The sequence below is a fragment of the Castor canadensis genome, chromosome 9, assembly GCF_047511655.1.
Source record: "Castor canadensis chromosome 9, mCasCan1.hap1v2, whole genome shotgun sequence".
Classification (NCBI taxonomy): domain Eukaryota; kingdom Metazoa; phylum Chordata; class Mammalia; order Rodentia; family Castoridae; genus Castor; species Castor canadensis.
The window spans coordinates 135557861-135577128 of record NC_133394.1 but is presented as its reverse complement, the minus strand read 5'-3'; the positions used below and the strand labels follow the sequence as shown (position 1 = coordinate 135577128).

General features: G+C 41.4%; 1 protein-coding gene across 2 annotated transcripts in view; it reads left to right on the top strand.

Moving 5' to 3' along the window:
* The first annotated feature begins 2685 nt into the window (after positions 1 to 2685).
* The window catches only part of Anapc4 (anaphase promoting complex subunit 4), a 31726-nt gene continuing 15143 nt past the window's right edge, over positions 2686 to 19268 (top strand). Inside the window, exons 1-15 of one of the 2 annotated variants that reach the window (XM_074042512.1) lie at positions 2686 to 2993; positions 5641 to 5746; positions 8537 to 8669; positions 10683 to 10757; positions 10906 to 10932; positions 11025 to 11069; positions 11649 to 11733; positions 12356 to 12460; positions 13163 to 13246; positions 14792 to 14878; positions 15652 to 15716; positions 16297 to 16339; positions 16453 to 16529; positions 18226 to 18326; positions 18411 to 18462. In XM_074042512.1, coding sequence (XP_073898613.1) covers positions 2865 to 2993; positions 5641 to 5746; positions 8537 to 8669; positions 10683 to 10757; positions 10906 to 10932; positions 11025 to 11069; positions 11649 to 11733; positions 12356 to 12460; positions 13163 to 13246; positions 14792 to 14878; positions 15652 to 15716; positions 16297 to 16339; positions 16453 to 16529; positions 18226 to 18326; positions 18411 to 18462 — 1214 coding nt within the window. In that variant the 5' untranslated portion in view covers positions 2686 to 2864. The remainder of the gene's footprint in view (positions 2994 to 5640; positions 5747 to 8536; positions 8670 to 10682; positions 10758 to 10905; positions 10933 to 11024; positions 11070 to 11648; positions 11734 to 12355; positions 12461 to 13162; positions 13247 to 14791; positions 14879 to 15651; positions 15717 to 16296; positions 16340 to 16452; positions 16530 to 18225; positions 18327 to 18410; positions 18463 to 19268) is intronic. The other variant, XM_020157992.2, reaches the window with a different exon arrangement.

Genomic DNA, 19268 nt, shown 5'->3' with positions numbered 1-19268 from the left:
ATCACAGTGAGGCTCAGCACTTTGGCTCCTGGCTGAAGGGGAGGAATGGGGGAGCACAGTGCTAAGCTTGGAGTCTTCCAGTGGCTGTGTGGGGAGCCAGCCCACTCTGAAATCTCCCTACTGCTGCATTTTTAGAGCTATGTCTTCAGGCCCACTTGTGCTGGTTGAGCCAGGTTGTGCAAAATGAATGCTACTATGGTATAGCAGAGAGGTTCTAGTATCAGCTATCACATTTCTCTTTCCAAATTCATGGTTTTCTTACTATATGATTTACCTATCTTATGACTTCAGACCTTTCACAGTGGCCTGGATTAGTCCCATTCCACACAACTCCTGCCATCCTGGGACCTGGGGATCCCAAGTGTTTGCTCAGGACCTAACTTTTCCCCCTCAGCCTGCCTTTCTAGCTGCTGTTGGCCATCACGAATGTTTATGTCACACCTCCACCTAAATAATCCTCACTGAACTCCTTTGCTCTGGTCTACTTTCTTTCCCTTCCTTTCCCAACTACCTTCCTCCAGCCCCCATCCAACTTCAAAGTTTTAACTATTCCTCTCCTTTGCCATTCCCCCAATCTAATCAACAATCAGTACTTGTTCTACCTAAGAGTGTTTTTGGAATATTGCCCCACCACCACTTTAATTAGTCTTCCTGCTATCTTTACATCACCAGTCTCTTCCTTTCTAACTCATTGCCCTTGTCATAAGAATTAGGGTCCCAAGCCAGGCACGCCAGTGGCTCACACTTATAATCCTAGCTACTCAGAAGGCAGAGAGCAGGAAGATTGTGGTTTGTAGCAAATAGTTCATGAGACCCTATCTCAAAAAAACCCATCACAAAAATAGGGCTGGTGGAGTGGCTCAAGGTGAAGACCTTGAATTCAAACCCCAGTATTTGCAAAAAAAAAAAAAAAAAAAGAATTAAGGTCCTAAATAACCAGTAAGGTGTTGTCACATGCTCCCTTTCCTCCCAATCTCTTGGCAGCTGCATGGCCCTTCACAATCCAGCTCCATACTATTCTAGTGTGGAAGAGGACTGGCACGAGCTAGTCCAAGAGATGTGTGGTAAAGAATCAGCCCCGGAACCCCAAGCAGCCTGGAGCCCCAGAACTAAATGCTATTTCTAGAAAGGTAGTTCTTGCATTTCCCCCCAAATATAGGAAGAGAATATGCAGAGTATGGAATTAGAGTCTGTTTTGCTCATTTCATATATATATTTATTGCTCTTTCCTCCTTCAAAAGTATGGCACTGGATTCTTCGGTCTCATTTCCTTGATTCGGTGCCATAAAAACACAAATAAGCCAGTTTGATAAAGCAGTGTCTTCATCAGTATGGGGAAGGTAAAGAAACAGTGGGTACAGGTAAAAATATGTGTCAGATGGAAAAAAAAATGGCTGGAGACACTATGTGTTAATAGCTCTTGTCCATGCCTACTTTGGGTTATCATTAACAATCTCTGTCTCCCCACACCCTACCAACACATGAGCTATTGCCACCTAAGACTGCTGTTCCCACCCACATCTGGCCTTCCACATCTGTGCTGTTTCCTGTGCTGTAATGCCCCCTAGAAATTCATACTCTTCCTGAAGGATAATGTTTAGGCAGTCATACTCTTCTGTCCTTCTGTAGCGCTAGGTTGATTGGCAGATGATTGGCACCTCTATAAACAGCCATTTTCATGTGTTGTATGGACGTTCATATTTGGAGTCGGTTCCAGGAAAGAAGCATTCAATTTCTATAGAACATATTATGGTGCCTACATTCAGGAGGCTGTGACAGGATTGAAAAGATAGAGGCCAGACTGCTTCATAGTGAGACACTGTAAAAAAAACCCAGCCAAACAAAAAATTCCAGAAAGATTGATGGGTTTTATAAAGTAGCATCGGATGGGTTCTGATTTACATGTTACCTGCCAGGCTGGGAGCCTTCTGGGGTGAAACCCACCACGTGCATTTCTGTGGCTCACATTCTGTCACATAGTGCTTAGCTATGGGGTTAAAGATGTGAGAGCCTAGTCCTTTATTATGGCGGGGCTGTTACTACCAATGTTACGAGCTGCACATCTAAATGGGATGAAGAATCAAAGTATTATTTGCCCATGTCACAGCTTTTAAGCAGTACCCCCACCTAACCTTGGCTGAAAAGCTGAATTAAAGAGTTTTAATAAATACTAGAAACCATCCGGCATTAATTCTCTTTTAATTAGTTTGGGATGCTGTCCGGACAAGAGGAACTTTTAAAAACTGTGCTAAGCAACCAGGGCTGAGAACTATCAAGTGACAGTCAGGGGAACTCCAGCGGATGAGGACCTAAAGTTTACACTGTCTCCGAGGCCTCACCCCTAAAGCCTCTGACAGGCCCTTGCCTCCAGCAATGAATTTCCGGAAAAACGGAGAAGACTTGCAAACGTACCCACAAATGCACGGAGACACTTTCCCCAAACACTGGCTTACCGCCCCCGGGACGAGCCCCTCCCATCCTTGTCTGGGCGCCTAGCGCTCGCGCGGATACGTGGATCCAACCCACATGGCCCGCCCGTTCCTGCGCTGCCCCGCCCCAGCGTTGTCCTCGCCACGCCCACATCGTCACCACGCCCCCGCAGGCTCCGCCCAGCCCGCGCGTCCCCACGCTGCCCCCTTCCTCTCGCGAGGACGCCTGGGCGCCGGCGCCGGAAGTTCCCGGAGCGCGCGGCGGGGCGGGGCTGGGCGGTCCCGAGGCTGCTGCGCGCGGCCGGCAGAGGGAGAGGCAAGGCCACCCGGGACGCGTGGGCAGCGGCACCGCCGTGGGTAGGGCTCTTTGCCCAAGGCTGGTGACGCTGGGTTTCCGCCGGTCTCCGTCGGGGGTTTCGTTGCAGGGCTGTCCCCATGTTGCGTTTTCCGACCTGTTTCCCGTCCTTCCGGGTGGTGGGCGAGAAGCAGCTGCCGCAGGAGATCATTTTCCTGGTCTGGTCGCCCAAGCGGGATCTCATTGCTTTGGCCAACACAGCGGGCGAGGTAAGTGAGCCGGCCTGGGTTTGCACGCGGTGGGTCAGGAACCCCGAGCCCAGCCCTGGGCATGTGGGCCACGGACTGCCGAACCTCAGTTTCTCCTTCTGCAGGCTTGGGGGACCACCTGTCCATCTCGCCCCTGCTCCTCGGGATGGCTGTAAACCTTAAAGGACCATATCTGTCGAAGATGGTGTATAGCGCATTTCCTGTGTTTTGTGGCTTAAAAGCACAGTTTTCACCAAGCTTAATGCGCCCAGACCTGCATCCCCAAGTCTCTTTCAGTCGTTGATTTGTCTCTTTAAACCAGTGGACCCTCCCCTGAAGTTTGCCTTTCAGTTCAGTAGCAGAATAAGGATGACTGGTCCATCCCTTCTGCAAGTACGCATGTCTGAAAATGATGGCGGGGAGGTTTGAGGATTTCCGTCCTGTTGTCCAAGTTTTTATACCTGGGATGGACATTAAAAAGAGCTTTAAATTGAAAGAGGTGCTTCACCGGATTCCTAATGAAATGTGTATGAACGTTGTCAATTTGCATTTCTGATTCACATTAGAGTAACCAGATAGTATCCAACCTTCTGAGAGGTGGTACTACCTGGCAGCCATCTTGGAAGGAAACCTTCACCTGTGCATCTTCCTCCTTTGGCCTTTTGACAGTTTTCCTAATTATGGCCAGGGGAAGTTCAGTGAGGGGCAGCCAAGCGTGGAAAACTAGGTGGTAAGGAAATCTTAGCAGCCAGGGAAACTTGGCAGCCTGCAAAGCTGCATTAGAATGTTGTCTGCCTGCCCTGACTCAGTCACTAGTGTATTGATGTCTGGGTTCTCAGAGCCCTCCTGAATCTTCTAGTTTCCCTCTTCTACCAGGATGCTTTGGAACTCTTGCCATGGCTCTGGAGAGCCGTCCCAATAGAACAGCCATGGCTGAAGGAGGGAACGTAGAGAATACAGGCATGTGCGTAGTCAGATGGGCGGGTGTGAGGGTGGGCACTGATTTTTCTCTAAAAATCAGCAAGGACATTGTCTACGTGAACATGAAGAAGAAAGTACTGGGAGTTAGAGAAGAAAGAAGGGTTATGAGAAAGCCAACAAGGAATTGGACTAGAGAACCCTAATACAATTCCTTGTCACTATTAAGGGTCCCGTGAAATGAGTGAGTGTGGTCGTGTGTGTGTCTTCATTCTGTTCAGCTATGTGGACACAGTCATGGTTGGGTTTAACCAGGATTGCTTTGCAAGTAAGAACAAGCAAGAGAGATGCAAGGGAATTGGAGTTATGTGCAAGATAATGGTGAGCCTTGGATTCTAGCCCTAACAAGGAGGGAAGTGAGGGAGTATGTGGGCAGAGGGAGCATGAAGCAATAGTAGGGTCAGTGGATTGTGTGTCCTGGTGAGGGTGATGTACTGATGCATTGGCAAGAGAGGCAGTGAATAGCAAGTGGGAATGGAAGTCTGAAACAAATTTGGCACCCTTGTAATTGTTGGTAGTGACCAGGCTGAGGGTATGACCCTAGGAATGGCTGAGGTAAGGTAGAAGTTGTGAACATCGAAGGAGAGGTAGTCGAGAAGTGTCACCAAGAATGACACTGAGTAGTGTGAGAAGCCAGGTGTGAGCCAGGAGTCCCCATTTTCAGGGAATGAGGGGGAAGGCCTAGATGACTGTAGTTAAGAGGAGTAGTGAGTATGGGCCGCATGTGATTCTGAGATAGGGGGCTGGAGAGAACAAAGTCATCCAGAAATGGCAGAGAACCAAGGAGGACCTCTCCTTCATCTTTTAGCTCAGTAGTAACAGCGCTGGGGATGAGGGACACAAAACAGTTACCCCTCTGAATGTTATGGGGGAAGCATTGTCCTAATGATGGAATGGGAGGCACATTATGGAAAAAGAATGAAGAAATAGGGAGTCATGATGACACCTGACCATGAATTCCAGACACAGAGTGGAAGGGTTTTGGAAGTCAGGAATGGTAAATGATTCCAGCAAAGAGGGTCAAGTCCAGGAGGTGAGCGATTCCTTGGGAGTCCTGGGTTTCCTTTGGTGAGCACTCTGAGCTGTGAGGTAAGGCAGGGATAGAGAGAAGGCTGTGTCTGTGGGATCTGAGACTGGCTGGGTAGGAGTGGATTTTTCAGAAGCACATGCTGTTGTGAGACTTCTTATTTTCAACAGGTGTACAAAGGCTGGAGTCAGGGCATCACCTTGACTCTCCAAGGTGGGCATTTACTGTTGTGGTGATGGAAATTTAGAGTGGACAAGTGACCTGTCTGCGATCCATGGCTAGAAAGTGATGCTGCTGAAATTAGACACTCAGTGTCTCATTGAAATTCAGTGTTACTTGACTGTATCATAGCTATCTTTTTAGCTCTGTTTGTGTTATTTCATTCTTTGTTGTCATCTTAGACTGCCTTCTTACTCCTTTGTAAGATGTAAGTTCTGCTGACTTAACAGGAAGTATTCACGGTTAGAGTGGACCTTCTTACTTCACCTGTTTCTTTGAAAATATCTTACACTCATTTAGACACTGTTGTTCCCTCTGTTCTCAATGCTAAATGTTATATTCAAGAGATGATAATTTATTAAAATTTTGTAGTGGAGATCTAGGTTTATTTTATTTTTAGAAATAGAGTTTTAATTTTCTGTCATTAAATCTGTTTTACCTTAGGTTTTACTTCATCGACTTGCAAGTTTTCACCGAGTTTGGAGTTTCCCACCAAATGAAAATACAGGAAAGGAAGTGACCTGTCTGGCTTGGAGACCGGATGGCAAACGTAATATTATTATAAAAATATATTTTTCAGGCTGCCAGAGTGGCTCAAGTTGTAGAGTGTCTGCCCAGCAAGCATGAGGCCCTGAGTTCAAACCCCAGTACCACCAAACCACACACATTTTCATTTTCATAGACTTCTGAAACGAAAGCCTGTTTTTTTGAAAGAATTGTTTATAGCAATATCATAAGCCACTTTGAGATTTTTTTTTTTTAGAACACTTTAAAATTTTGAGGATTTTTCCATAGGACTCGGGTGAATTCTGTCATCTTATTTCTTGGTAAAGATATGTCTTCAATGAAATCTGGCTTCTTGGTAAAGATAGCAAGTACGGTCTAATGGAGTATAGCATTGTCTTCTTCTGTTCTTTCTACCTTTCCTGCACTGTGTGGCCCAGGTACCACCTGCCACTCACCAGGCCATTCATGCCAGTGTGGTCTTTTTCTCCCGAGAATCTATTTTAGCTCTGAACGTGAGGCTCTTTAGTATTCTCTGTGCAGGTATGTTTGCCATACCTGAGGGACCAGCTACTGTGACTCCTTGCTGTGTATGGTCTTTTCCCTCCTGTTGCCTTTTCTTTTTTTTTTTGGAGGTGCTAGGGTTTGATCTCAAGGCCTCACGCTTGCTAGGCAGGCACTTTACCACTTGAGCATTCTGCCAACCATCCTGCTGCCTTTTATGTTGTAGCTCTGGTGACTGAACCTCTCTCCTGTGTGTGGTCTTACAGTGACTGTTCATATTGTACACATACAGTCAGTACAGCAAAATGCTATAAATCCTACCATATGAAGTTCATCTATATTCTATTTTAGACAAAAAATGAATTGTTTTTGTAAAATGAACACGTACTCCTTATTGCTTAATTTTTTCTAGGTATATACAAACAAGTATTTAAAAATTCTTTGAAAGCCTGTCACTTAGAGATAACAACTATTTTTATGTTGGTGAACAGCTTTTCCAACATTTCCTGATAAAATACATGCATGTAGAGCTCTGTGTATGCACTTTTATCAAAAGAGGTCTTTTGATGCGTGCTGTTTTGCTATAGTTTTTTGGGGGGGCGGTTCAAGAGGGATTGATTTACCATAGCAATGTTAAATGACTCCGTACTCACCCAGTGTATTCGTGTATTGTAATTTACATCTAACCCCTGTGGTGGGCATTTGGGTCATTGCCAGTTCGAACCAGGCTTTCATAAGCAATGCTGTGTAAACATTGGGAACACTTGGAGAAACTTTGTGTAATTCGCTCCTTATACTAATTCCTAGGAGTAGAATTTCTAAAAATGCTTTCAAAATACCATACACATTCTGTGCTCATTTGTTCAGAACACAAATAGAGTATATGAAAATTAGAAGATCCGGGTTGTGGATTGAACTCAGGGCTTCCTGCATGGTAGGTATGTGCTCTCCTGCTGATGTATAGCTCTAGCCCTGAAATTAGAGGACTTTTAAAACTAACATCTTGAGGCTTTATGAGCACAGCGACTCATACCTGTAATGCTAGCTACTTAGGAGGTGGCAGTGTTCCAGGCCAGCCAGGGCAGAACATTTGTGAGACCCCCCATCTCCATCTGTAGCTGGACATGCTGGCACACATTCAGCTACTAAAGAATCTTCAAAAGGATCTCTTTGGTTTTGGCCTGGGCAAAAAGTGAGACCCTCTCTGAAAAATAACCAGAGCAAAAAGGCCTGGAGTTGTGGCTCAAGTGGTAAAGCACCTGCCTAGCAGTGGTGATGCCCTGAGTTCACACCACAGTACTACCAAAAAAAAAAAAAGAAACAAAAAAAATTTTGAGGTCTTAAATTATTCACCCAAAAACACAGTATTGCGAAGATAAATGATGAAAGTTAGTGTGTGTTAACATGTATGCATCGTTAAAAAATTGTCTCATTTTTTGACAGTAAAATGTTTTCTATTAAATGATCATTTCAAGATTGTTTTAAATTGTTTTCAAGAAAGGAGGCTGGCCAGGTGACTCATGCCTATAATCCTAGCTACTTAGGAGGCTGAGATTGGGAGGATTAAAGTTTGAGGCCAGCCTGTGCAAATAGTTGAAGAGACTCCCAGTTCCAAAATCACTAGAGCAAAATGGACTGCAGGTGTGGCTCAAGTGGCAGAGCCCTTGTTTTGCAAGTGCAAAGCCCTGAGTTCAAACCCAAGTCCTACCAAAAAAAAGAAGATGGTGGCTGGGCTTGGGCCACATCTGGCAAAGTTGCCTGCAGTGACATGCAGTGAAACTCATTGCATTCTGTTTTGAAGTTCTTAAATTGATATGTTAGGAAGACATTAATGACTCATGTAGAGAAACTGCTAGATATTAAGCCATAGTCAGAAAGAAAACCCCTCAGTATTGATGGTCTTATTTCCCATTATGGACTAGAAACCTAAAAGAGGAATAAAAGACCTCAACATAGCAGGCAGAATCACTTTCCGTCTTTTAGACATGTTTTGGGGACCAGTGAGTCTTGGTGATACAGTATAATTTTGTCTGTTGAGACCTGCTCTGTATTATCTGCTTGACAACAGTTTAGAGACTTTGATGAGTAAGACATTAAATACAAGTGAGAAAATGGTAGATTGTTCATATAGTTTTGAGTACTTGAAAGTAAACTTAGGTAACAATGATATGCAAAGACATCTTGTTTTTAAAATATTACTTGAAGGATTTTTAGGTCAGTAATTTCTGTAATTAAAGTGTATTTAAAATAGTAAAATTGGACCATAAATGAAATGTCAATTTATTTTTCTCCAATGTTTCACTAATTCATTCTGATTATTTTCATGTTTTAGTTTTGGCCTTTGCGCTTGCTGACACCAAGAAAATTATTTTGTGTGATGTAGAAAAACCTGAAAGCTTGCACTCTTTTTCTGTGGAGGCCCCAGTTTCTTGTATGCACTGGATGGAAGTGACTGTGGAAAGCAGGTAGAGTGACCAGAGCCCACACAGTATGTCCATGAAATTGCCAAGGCCTTGTTTGTGTGTTTGTGACAGGGTCTTACTATGTAGCCCAGGCTGACCTCCAACTTGTGATCCTCCTGCCTGAGCTGGGATTTTTATTCTTAAGAATTAAAATGAGCGTCTGAGTGTTGTGAGTGTGTTTACATTGCATTTAAATATTGGTTTTAAGTTTATCAAGATGAAATGTTTTAATACTGTGTTAGATTTTTTTTTTTTCCTAAAAACAGTTTATTTTCTCTGGGCACCCACTGGTGGCTCACGCCTGTAATCATAGCTACTCAGGAGGCAGAGATCAGGAGGGTTGCAGTTTGAAGCCATCCTGGCCAAATAGTTCGTGAGAACCTATCTTGAAAAAAACACTTTACAAAAAAGAGCTGGTGGAGTGGCTCAAGGTGTAGGCCCTGAGTTCAAACTCCAATACTGCCAAAAAAAAAAAAAATTCTTATTAAAGTAATGATGCCTGAATAGCCAAGAGTTTTCCCCTCTTGTTAGTCATTTTTAGCAGATTATATCAAGGATTTATACTTTTGAGTAATGCTAATTAAAATTGCTAGCTGGGTGTGGCAGTGTACTTCTGTAATCCCAGCATTTAAGAGATTGAGGCAGGAGATCGTTAGTTCTAGGCTGGCCTGGGCTACATACATATCCTGTCTCAACAAGAAAAAAAACAAAAAATGTATAGATGAGGAAGTTGAGGTCCTGTTTTCTGTTTTGCTGTTTATTTTTGCCAGGAGCTTTGTCTGGTGTGTCTTGGTAAATATTCTTAGAGTAGGGAAGGTGTTGAGCATTCCGTTGTGATGCTGAACGGGTTAATTCTGTGCCATGGTCCTCACGTTCTCCTTCATGAAGCCATTTTGCCTTAGTCTGTGTAGTCAAGCAGTATACCAGGCTTTCAGGAAAGATGGACCAAGGGGCCAATGAGGTTAGCTAATACAAAAAAAGAAAAAAATTGGTTAAAAAAAAATGTACTTTTCTTTCTATTATCTTTTCTTTCCCAATTGAGTTTCATTAAATTAATATTGAGTGAATTTATAAATCCTGCTGTTAATTAACACCTTTCCTAAGGGGGACCTGAAAGAAATGGATGACAAAGACCTAACCTGGGGCTTGAAATGCAGCGTGGGTAAAACACAGTTATTAATCCATCATGAAATCATCAAGGATTGCAGATGGTTATGTGAGTTTCCAGAAAGTGAGAGAAGCAGAGCGTGCCATGTAATTCATATCCCAGCCCAGGCATCTGCCACGTGTATCCCCAGCATACTTCCTACCAGTAGTTTAGAAATGTTCTGTTGGGATTCTGGAATCTCTCAGGACAGGTACTTTGGGTTAAAATAAGATTTGATTGTGTGAAAAAGTACTTCCCAAGACACCACTTTCTCACTGGCTCACTCATCTGTTTCAGCCTTCTTGGGGGTAGAACTGAGAAAGAAAGGGGATACATAAAGTGCCATACACCTGTAATCCCAGCTATTGGGATGGTTTTGGAATTTACAGTGTGGTCTCATATATTTGTTGGGTTTTCAGATTCCCGAGCATCTGTAAGACATAGAGTCAGTGAGTAAATAATGTAATAATTGCAGTTATCTTTAAAATTACTCTTAGTACTTGTATGTTTTATATGGTTTCTTAGATGAGAGTTAAGAAATCATAAATTCTTAGTCAGTATCTGAATACTGAATACAGTATTCAGTATCTGAATACTGAATATACTGAAACAATGAATATATTTTATATGCTGAGAAGATTGTTTATTGATACTCCTTTTTCTAAATGTAAAGTCGATAGGCCAGTTTGTTTTGCAAAAGTAAGGAAAATCCTACTTTTTGTTTTCTCATTTGTGACTATTACAGTGATTATTTTATAGTGGTAAAATATTTGTGGCATCTCTTGGTAATGTTATAGAACTGGGAGTTTTAAAAATTTTTATATTTTCAATGGAAAGAGCAGTGAAGTGCTTGGTCCCCTCCCTTTCAGTGTTCTGACATCCTTCTACAATGCTGAGGACGAATCAAATCTTCTCTTACCTAAGCTGCCCACATTGCCAAAAAAGTAAGTAGCAGAGTTTCAATTCTTTGGAATAAATCTTGCAGATTTCTCTTTCCATTGCTTTTAACATCGTGACAATTTCCTCATGCATTTTAGAAATACGTATTTCGCTCACCAGTACTTCTCTACCATTATCTTTGTTTTCTCCTAGCTACAGCAACACCTCAAAAATATTCAGGTACGAGATACCTTTTTTGTTTTCAAATAAAATAATATTTATTATTTGAAAGGTATAATTGAAAGATGACCCAATTTATTTTCATATTTTAGTGAAGAAAATTCTGATGAAATTATTAAGCTCTTGGGAGATGTCAGGTAAATCTTACAGATACCTTAAATCAGTCTGATTTCTTTTAAGTTTGTGTTTCCTTTCAAGAGTAAATCCTTTAACTGCTGACATGAATGTCTCTAAATAAGATACAGGCGTCAATGTCTGTTACTGTTTTTATTGTATGGTCTTTCTTTCTGTCAGAGTTTAGCAGGATTACAATGTACCTTTTTAATTTTAGTAAGTAGTGAAAAAAGGATAAACATACTAGAGTTTCTAAAATTTAATTTTAATTATCCAAGTTCTTTAAGCCTATTTAATGTATTTTGTGTTTTAGCTATGATAAAACTGTTTTGTTATTGATGGTATGTAAATACAATTGTTAGTGTGCTATTTTACTATAACTTGGAATGTTTTTTAGGCTACAGGAAACTTACCTTGTTCTTTGGCAACAAAAGGAATGGGCCTTCTGTGATGGAGTACTGAGAGCTCCTCTGCTCCCATCTCCTCTGTGGGGAGCTTCAGCTCTAGCTCATATGAAGCCAGTAGCAACTGATATTTAGGTGTGAGAGCATGGTCATCTCTGTTGCTGATTGGCCCTTAGCTTGTTCATTGTTTTCAATCAGGCTTAATATTCTTGTCCTTGGAGGAAGCTCCGGATTCATTGAGCTTTATGCTTACGGGATGTTCAAAATTGCGCGAGTCACAGGGGTGAGTCTTTCGATTTTCTGTATTTTCATACAGTATAGTAGCTAATTTACTTATGGAATAAGACTAAAACAAGGCTTTTTCAGTTTCAATTTGTTCTTAAATGTTGAGAGGATAAGTTCCTGACTAAGATAAATAATAGTGCTATGATGTCTGGAGAACAGGAGCTATTGGTGGAATTAGTCTAGGTTTTTCTTTTAATAGAAGGGTGGTGTGAGTCACTTGCTTGAGTTTAATTGGAATGTAATGAAAGTCATCAGAAGCAACTGTAAATTCGGTACAAATCTGCCACTGTTGTCAAGTGTCAGTCCTTCATAGCCTTCTCATCCGTTATTGTTCTCTACAGGGTACAAAGTAGCAAAGACACCATGGAATAGGTTGCTTCTCCAATACTTGTTGTGGGACCCTTGATGGGAGTGGGCAGGAATTAGGATATCCTTGTGTCCTTTTGACTGTAGGAAGAGCCCTACAGGGGTTCTCCTACGTTCACCTGCTTAGATATGGAAGAAGCCAGGAGTGTGTGTTTCTGCTTAAAGTTGTATGTGAATTTTTGCTTCCAGTAATATAAGCAGATGCAGCATAGCAGCAATGCCAAATATATTGGGCCGGGGTGATTCTTTGACAGATTGCTGGCACTTGTCTTGCACTATGTCTGTCAAGTGACTTGAAGTCATTATCAGTGGTCACGGAGGTTTCTACCGGAGGTGCTTCAGAAGTTTCCTACTTTCAGGTGAGTATTAGAACTCCTCCTCAGCAGTGCAGAGTAAGTATATATTTTACAGGTTTTACAGGGTTTTTGTTGGTCTTTTGGGGGTGGTTGGTGCTGGGGATTGAACCCAGGGTCTTTCGCATGCTAAGCCTACTCTCTGCCACTGAGCTATACCTGCCAGCCCCTATGCATTTTTATTATCCACATATCACTGCATTCTAATGACCAACAAAGTAAAACAGTGTACTAGACGTTTCTAAGTCTTACATGTTGAACGCTATTGTAGTGAATATTATTTTCAGTATATTACAATACAGGTTCATAAAGACATTTGTTTTACTCTATTATGATTGCTTACTATATACCAGTTTAACTTGGTGCTGGGTATTTTCTTAGGACTCTACCCCTATTAATAATAAAGGCCAGTGTTTATTGGTCATTTAACTTGTGCCAAGTACTTGGTGCTTCAAGCAGAAGCGTACTCAGGGAGTAGTCTGTGCACAGTCATACTTGGGTTAGGAAATCCTGAAGGTGTCTTCTGCTAGTCCACCAGCTGTGTTATGCTCAAAGGGGAGAATTCTGACATAGTCTTTCTATTACATAGTTAGAGCTCTCCTCTTCTCTAAGTTACAGGATTTTTTTTTTTAATTTGGCAGGAATAATTTATCTTTAAAAAAGCAAACATATTTGATTGTGACTCAACCTTATTTTTTTTTATTTCAGCTTGAAACCAATCTTTTATACTCCTTTTTACCTGAAGTGACTCGGATGGCCAGAAAGTTTACTCACATTTCAGCTCTTTTACAGGTATTCATTCATAGCTTGTTTTATGTGAATATTTAATGTATTCTAAAGTTTCATAAAGAAAATCTTCAGAATATTACTTTGTAAAGTTGACTACAGTAAGGGTATTTGTTTTCCCAGTCTTCTTCTAACATTCATTAAAGCAAGAAAAAATTTAATTGAGGATCTACTCCCACTCATCCCTATTTGTTACTTCCAAAAGAAAAGAAAAAATAGTTTAAATTTTTTAAAATGTTCCCATAAGTAAGAAGCCACTTACATTTTATCTCAAATATTATGAAAAGCCAGTCTTCATAGGAGTTAGCTTTTGTTCATAATAAAGCCACTCCAAATTAGTTGAAAATCTTGTAGGTTGGTATTTTGGGCTGGGCGCAGCTGGAAAGTTCTGGTGATCTGGACCCAGTTTAGCTCATCTTGATGAGGCTGGTCATGCAGTGTCCAGGTATATGTGTCCCTGGGCTGGAAGGGCTTTGCCTCTGCTGTGTCCCTCATCAACAACCAGTCAGCCCAGGCTTGTGCACATGGTAGTTGGTGGCAAGAGTACCGAGAACAAGTCAAGCTGGGCTTGGTGGTACATGCTTACAATCCTAGCACTTGAGAGGCTGAGGCAGGAGGATCATGAGTTTGAGGCCAGCCTGGGCTACAGTAGTGAATTTGAGGCCCGCCTCGGCTATATTATAGGAGTCTGTCTCAAAAAAAAGAGTGCCAGTCAACATGCAAAGACTTGGGAGGCCTTGGACTCAGAAGTGTTGTTTCTGTGGTATTCTGTTATGGCAAGACACAGGCCAACCCAGATTCAAGGCCTGGCGAATATGTCTAGATGGAAGCACTACAAAGAATTGTGGACATTTTTGTTGTTTATCTACCACAGTCACCGATTCACTTGATGTCAAAAATTTCTAAGGCATGGCATGGTGGCTCAGTCTGTATCCTGCCTACTTGGTAGGCAGAGATCAGAAGATTGAGGTTTGAGGCCAGCCTGAGTAAAAAGTGCGCAAGACCTCATCTCAACCAGTACCTGGGTGCAGTGGTGCATGCCTGTCATCCTGGCTGTGTAGGGAAGCACACATAGGATTGTGGTCCAGGCCAGCTGGTCATAAAGCAAGACCCTCTCTCAAAAATAACCAATGCAAAAAGGACTAGCAGTATGGCCTAAGTTGTAGAGTGCCTGCCTAGCAAGTGTGAAGATTTGAGTTCAAACGCCAGTACTGCTAAAAGAGGAAATTTCCAGAGATCATCATCTATTTCAGTTGACAGTTTAGCTGAACAACCCAGCATTCTGATAGTGCACTTAAAACATCTTATATACAAAGCTTGAAGATACTTGTTTTATCAGATACAAACTTGGAATGTTTTATTGTAAAGTTTCAAGAGTAAATAAATGTTTTATAGTTTAGTGCTATCAGATGTTAGCTATGGTCTTGTTAACTGAGCTAAAAGAATTTGAAAAAGTCTGGATTTCTTTGTGACACTTGGCCATGAGAAGCACAGATTACTTAACATGTTTAAGTATTTGCAAGTGCACTAATATTTTCTTTTTGCTGATAGTATATAAATTTGTCACTGACCTGCATGTGTGAAGCATGGGAAGAAATACTGATGCAGATGGACTCTCGTCTGACTAAGTTTGTACAGGTAACTGAAGTTTCCATGGAAAGAGTTGAACAGTGCATTATGTCTGTGTTTATAAGTGCATGATTTGCAAAAGGCTAAGGTCTGACCTCACTATTTTCTCAGAGATACTTGACAAAAGGACTTTATATTAGTCAGTTTTCTGTTACTACAACAAAGTAATGTAAGTTGGGTAATGTATAAAGAAAAGAGTTTTATTTAGCTCCCAGTTTTGGAGGCTTTGCGGCCGAATTTGTTCTTCCACTGGTGAGGAGAACCTCACGACAGAGGGCATCGTGGCAGGATTACATGGTGATAGGAAGCCAGAGAACGGGAGGGTAGTCTTGCTCTTTATAACAATTCACTCTTGCAGGAACTAACCAGGGTCCCATGAGAACTACCTAAATTTCTCCTGAGGGCAGCACGCCCAGTGACTTAACCAGACCCCTCTACACCCTGCCTCTTAAAGATTCCACCACTTCAGCATGAGCACACTGAGGACCAAGCCTCCAACCATGAACCCTTGGGAAAAACCTAGCAGGCCGTCTTCCTGGTGGTGTAGCTTAGGTGGGTGGGATTGTGAAATGGAGCACGTGGGGCCATGGGAAGAAGGGCAGGTGTTGCAGACAGCTGATTGGCTGTCTTCTAGTCATGGACATGCAGGTGATGGATTTATGTAAGGATTTGAGGGACAAGGGCAGTAAAGAAAGGGAACCATGTTCCTATAATTTTGAGTAAATATACTTAGAATTTATGAAATACATATTATACTTTTTTGTTTTTCTAATTTTATCTAGGAAAAGAACACAACCACATCAGTACAAGATGAATTCATGCACTTGCTATTGTGGGGGAAAGCAAGGTAATAAGCTCATGTTAGGTGCTCTTGCCTTTCCTTTTTTTTTTTTTAAATGGTAATTATTTCAAAAGTAAGTAATTCATAAAAATAAATAACTCATTGTAAAAATGAAGTAGAAAATTCCAGTACATAAGATCAGAAAAGTGTGTACCTTTTTAGGTTTCCTTATGCACTTTTTAAAGTAGCCAAACTAATTTTTCCCTTTTTGGTACCTTAGAGTATTCAGAGAAATTCTTTCCACGTTTTAGGTGTGATTTCTTTGGTCATAAGCTGGGGAAGGCTAGTGTCTTTTTCCTGAATGTTTAGATAACTGTCCAATATTGTTTATTGAGCATTGCCCTTCTTACTGATTCCAGTTTTAGCATATGATGTGTCCTCATGCGTATGTCAGCCTGTTTTGGGGCTGTCTTGTTTCCTGTTTTTCTCCATTCCTTTGTGAATACAACAAAGTCCTCGTTTTTGTTGGGCTATTTCTTTTTTTATTTGTTCCACAATCTTGTTTACACACTGAAATTGAAGTTTTAAGTGATGCATCTGGGTCTTGAATGGGGAAATGACTAAAATGCTCTCTTTATCATTGCAGCGCTGAGCTCCAGACACTCTTGATGGGCCAGTTGACAGTGAAGGTGCCGTAAAATGTCCTGTGTTTAAATGGCTGTGATTGCAGTCCTAATTTTTTTTTTGGAATGGCATATAGTATCCTAGTTGTATGCTAAATATATTTTCTTCTCTTAATTAGGGCTTAAAAAAGCTTGGCCAGTCTATAGAGTCATCATATTCCAGTATACAAAAATTGGTTATAAGTCACTTACAGAGGTATGAAGGTGATGTAGAAGTTTTGGTATTGCATCCACTTGTACCTGGCATTGGTCTTCTCTCTGCAACCTTCTTTTCATCAGCTGGCATTTTCTTTTTGAGCCTTTTCTAGCTAAGATTGTTGCATTGGCATTTGAGGGGAATCTTGGCATACCTGAGATGTGAAGAGTCAATAATGATAATTCTGCATTATGAAGTAATTGTCTCAACATCTTTTTGCCAGCTAGATCCCCATCTGGGCTTTTTTCTTAAAAATATAAGGTGTATTTTTGAAGTAATGCATACTCCCTTTTTTGTGCAAAGAAATTTAAGTATGTTTATATATTATTTTACAGCTTCTAGTGTGTATTATATATATTTTCACTTAATATCTTAGCAGTTTGTTCTGAATCTCATACAAAATGAAACTGAAGTTCAGAACTGGTTATGTGGCTGGCCAGAGTTAGTAAATGGCAGAGCCAGGACTCCTCCTGGGATCTTCCACATCTCCTGCTGTTTTTATCCACAACTACTGTAGTGTCACAGTTTGCAAGTGGAAGCTGAGTGTTCACTTGAAATTTGATAAATCCTTTTATGTTGAGTACTTAACCCCAGGCCCTTGGATCCGTGCGATACCTTTTGCACTGGTGTCTTCCAGGCCACACTTTGTCCCTCAAAAGCATTTTCTTTTTTTGTGGTTCTTGGGATCAGAACCAGGGCCTTGCACATGCTAGGCAAGTACTCTACCACTGAGCTACATCCTCAGCCCCCTAGAATGTGTTTTCCTTAGTGAATGTAATGATACAGCTCTTGTAAGAACTTCTAATGCTTTCCTTTGATCTTAGAACCAAGCCGATTGCATGGCCTTTAGCACCTGCTTCTTTGCCCCCACAGTGATTTCTTAGTTTTCCATACTTAACATTTTGTCTCTGACCCAGGGCTTTTGTACCTCCTTCTCCTGCCCTGTTCTTGCATTTTTCAGCTCTCGGCTCAGGTTTCACTCCTGCAGAGAAGTCTTCCCTGATACTCCCAATTAGATCTGGTACTTCTGTTATACCTTTACCTTGTGCGCTTGCTGCAGGGCATTTTAGGTAGTCAGGACCAATACAATATGATTGTGTGGTTGTGACCTGCCTCCCTCATTATGCTGTAAGTGCCACGCAGACCTGATTGTTGCTCATTATGTCCTTAGTATCTGTCACAGTGCCTGACATAAGGTCAGAGCTTTAAAAATACTTGTTGAATGTTGGACAGGTAGTTTTTGAACAAGATAGACATATAGTTATCTTAAAAGCGTCAGGATTGATAGAGCACTTACCTAGCATGCGCAAGGGTCTAGGTTCAATCCCTTGCACTGCCAAAAAAAAAAAAAAAAAAAGTACCAGGACTATGGGACATGGTTTGATCATCTTACAGAATTTAATCTTGTGGTCATGTGTATTCATCTCAGTAGTCATGATGACTACAGAATTCTAGGTTTTAGAGATAGAGAATTTTTTTTCTGGTATTGGGATATAAACTCAAGACTTTGTGCTTGCTAGGCAGATGCTCTACCGTTAGAGCCACTGCTCTAGCCCCCCAAAACAATTATTTTTATAGACAGAAAATCAGAGTTACCTTCAGTTTTTATTTCCAAAAATTTAGAAATGTTGAGGCACAGTAGTCACTGCTGCCACCTTGATGATAGTAATGATACTTGCATTTCCTGTTTCGCTAGTGGCTCGGAGTCTTTGTTATATCACTTGAGTGAGTTGAAAGGAATGGCTTCGTGGAAGCAAAAATATGAACCTCTTGGCCTGGATGCTGCAGGAATTGAAGGTAGTGATTTAGTTTCTCAATAGAGTATATTTGACACAGTTTGCTTACTTAACAAGTGATATTTATTTATTTATTTCCCTTCAGATGCGATTACTGCTGTGGGCTCTTTTATACTTAAGGCAAATGAACTTCTTCAGTAAGTAATGGGTTACCTAGAATCACTGATTTAAGAATACTCACTTTTTACGTACTTAAATAAAAACCTAGTATTTTTTTTTAAGTATTTAAGTACTTATAATCCCAGTACTTGGGAGGCTGAGGCAGGAGGATCACCCATTTCGAGGTCAGCCTGGGTACTTAGCAAGACGCTGTCTCAAAAAATCAAAAAAGAAGAAAAACAGCCTTTTGTGTATCTTCATGATGCTGGGGATTTAACTAAGGGCCTTGCACATGCTAGGCAAGCACTCTACCACTTAGGCTGCATCCCGAGACTTGTGATTCTTTGAAGAGGAATTTAAAATTTTTTACCAGAATTTTGCCTGTGCATGATTAAAACAAACCAGTAGCACAGAGATCTTATAAAGTAAAACTATTTTCTGTTCCCATTCATCCTCACCTCTGTTCCTCTTTCCAGATGGAACTCTTTCTGTGTTTGGTTCTTTTATAGGTTACTTCCATATTTCTAAACCATGATTGTGCTGCATTTCTTGTGTTTATCAATTTCTAGAAGTTTTTCTTTTTGTTTTGGTATTCCTGGACTTGTTTGGCTTTATTGGGCTATTTATTTATTTTTTGAGACTTGAAATCAAGCTCTTCCTGCCTTAGGCTCCCAGGTGGTGGGGTCATCAGCATGTGCCACTTGACCCCACTGACTTTCTTGTTTTCTTGCCCTGTCTGACTTTGCCACATCCTTCTGTTCTGGCCCTGGCCCTGTCTGAAGGGTAATGTTGCATCTCTGGCCTACCCTCCTGTTCCAGATCTCCCTTTTGGCCTGCACATCAT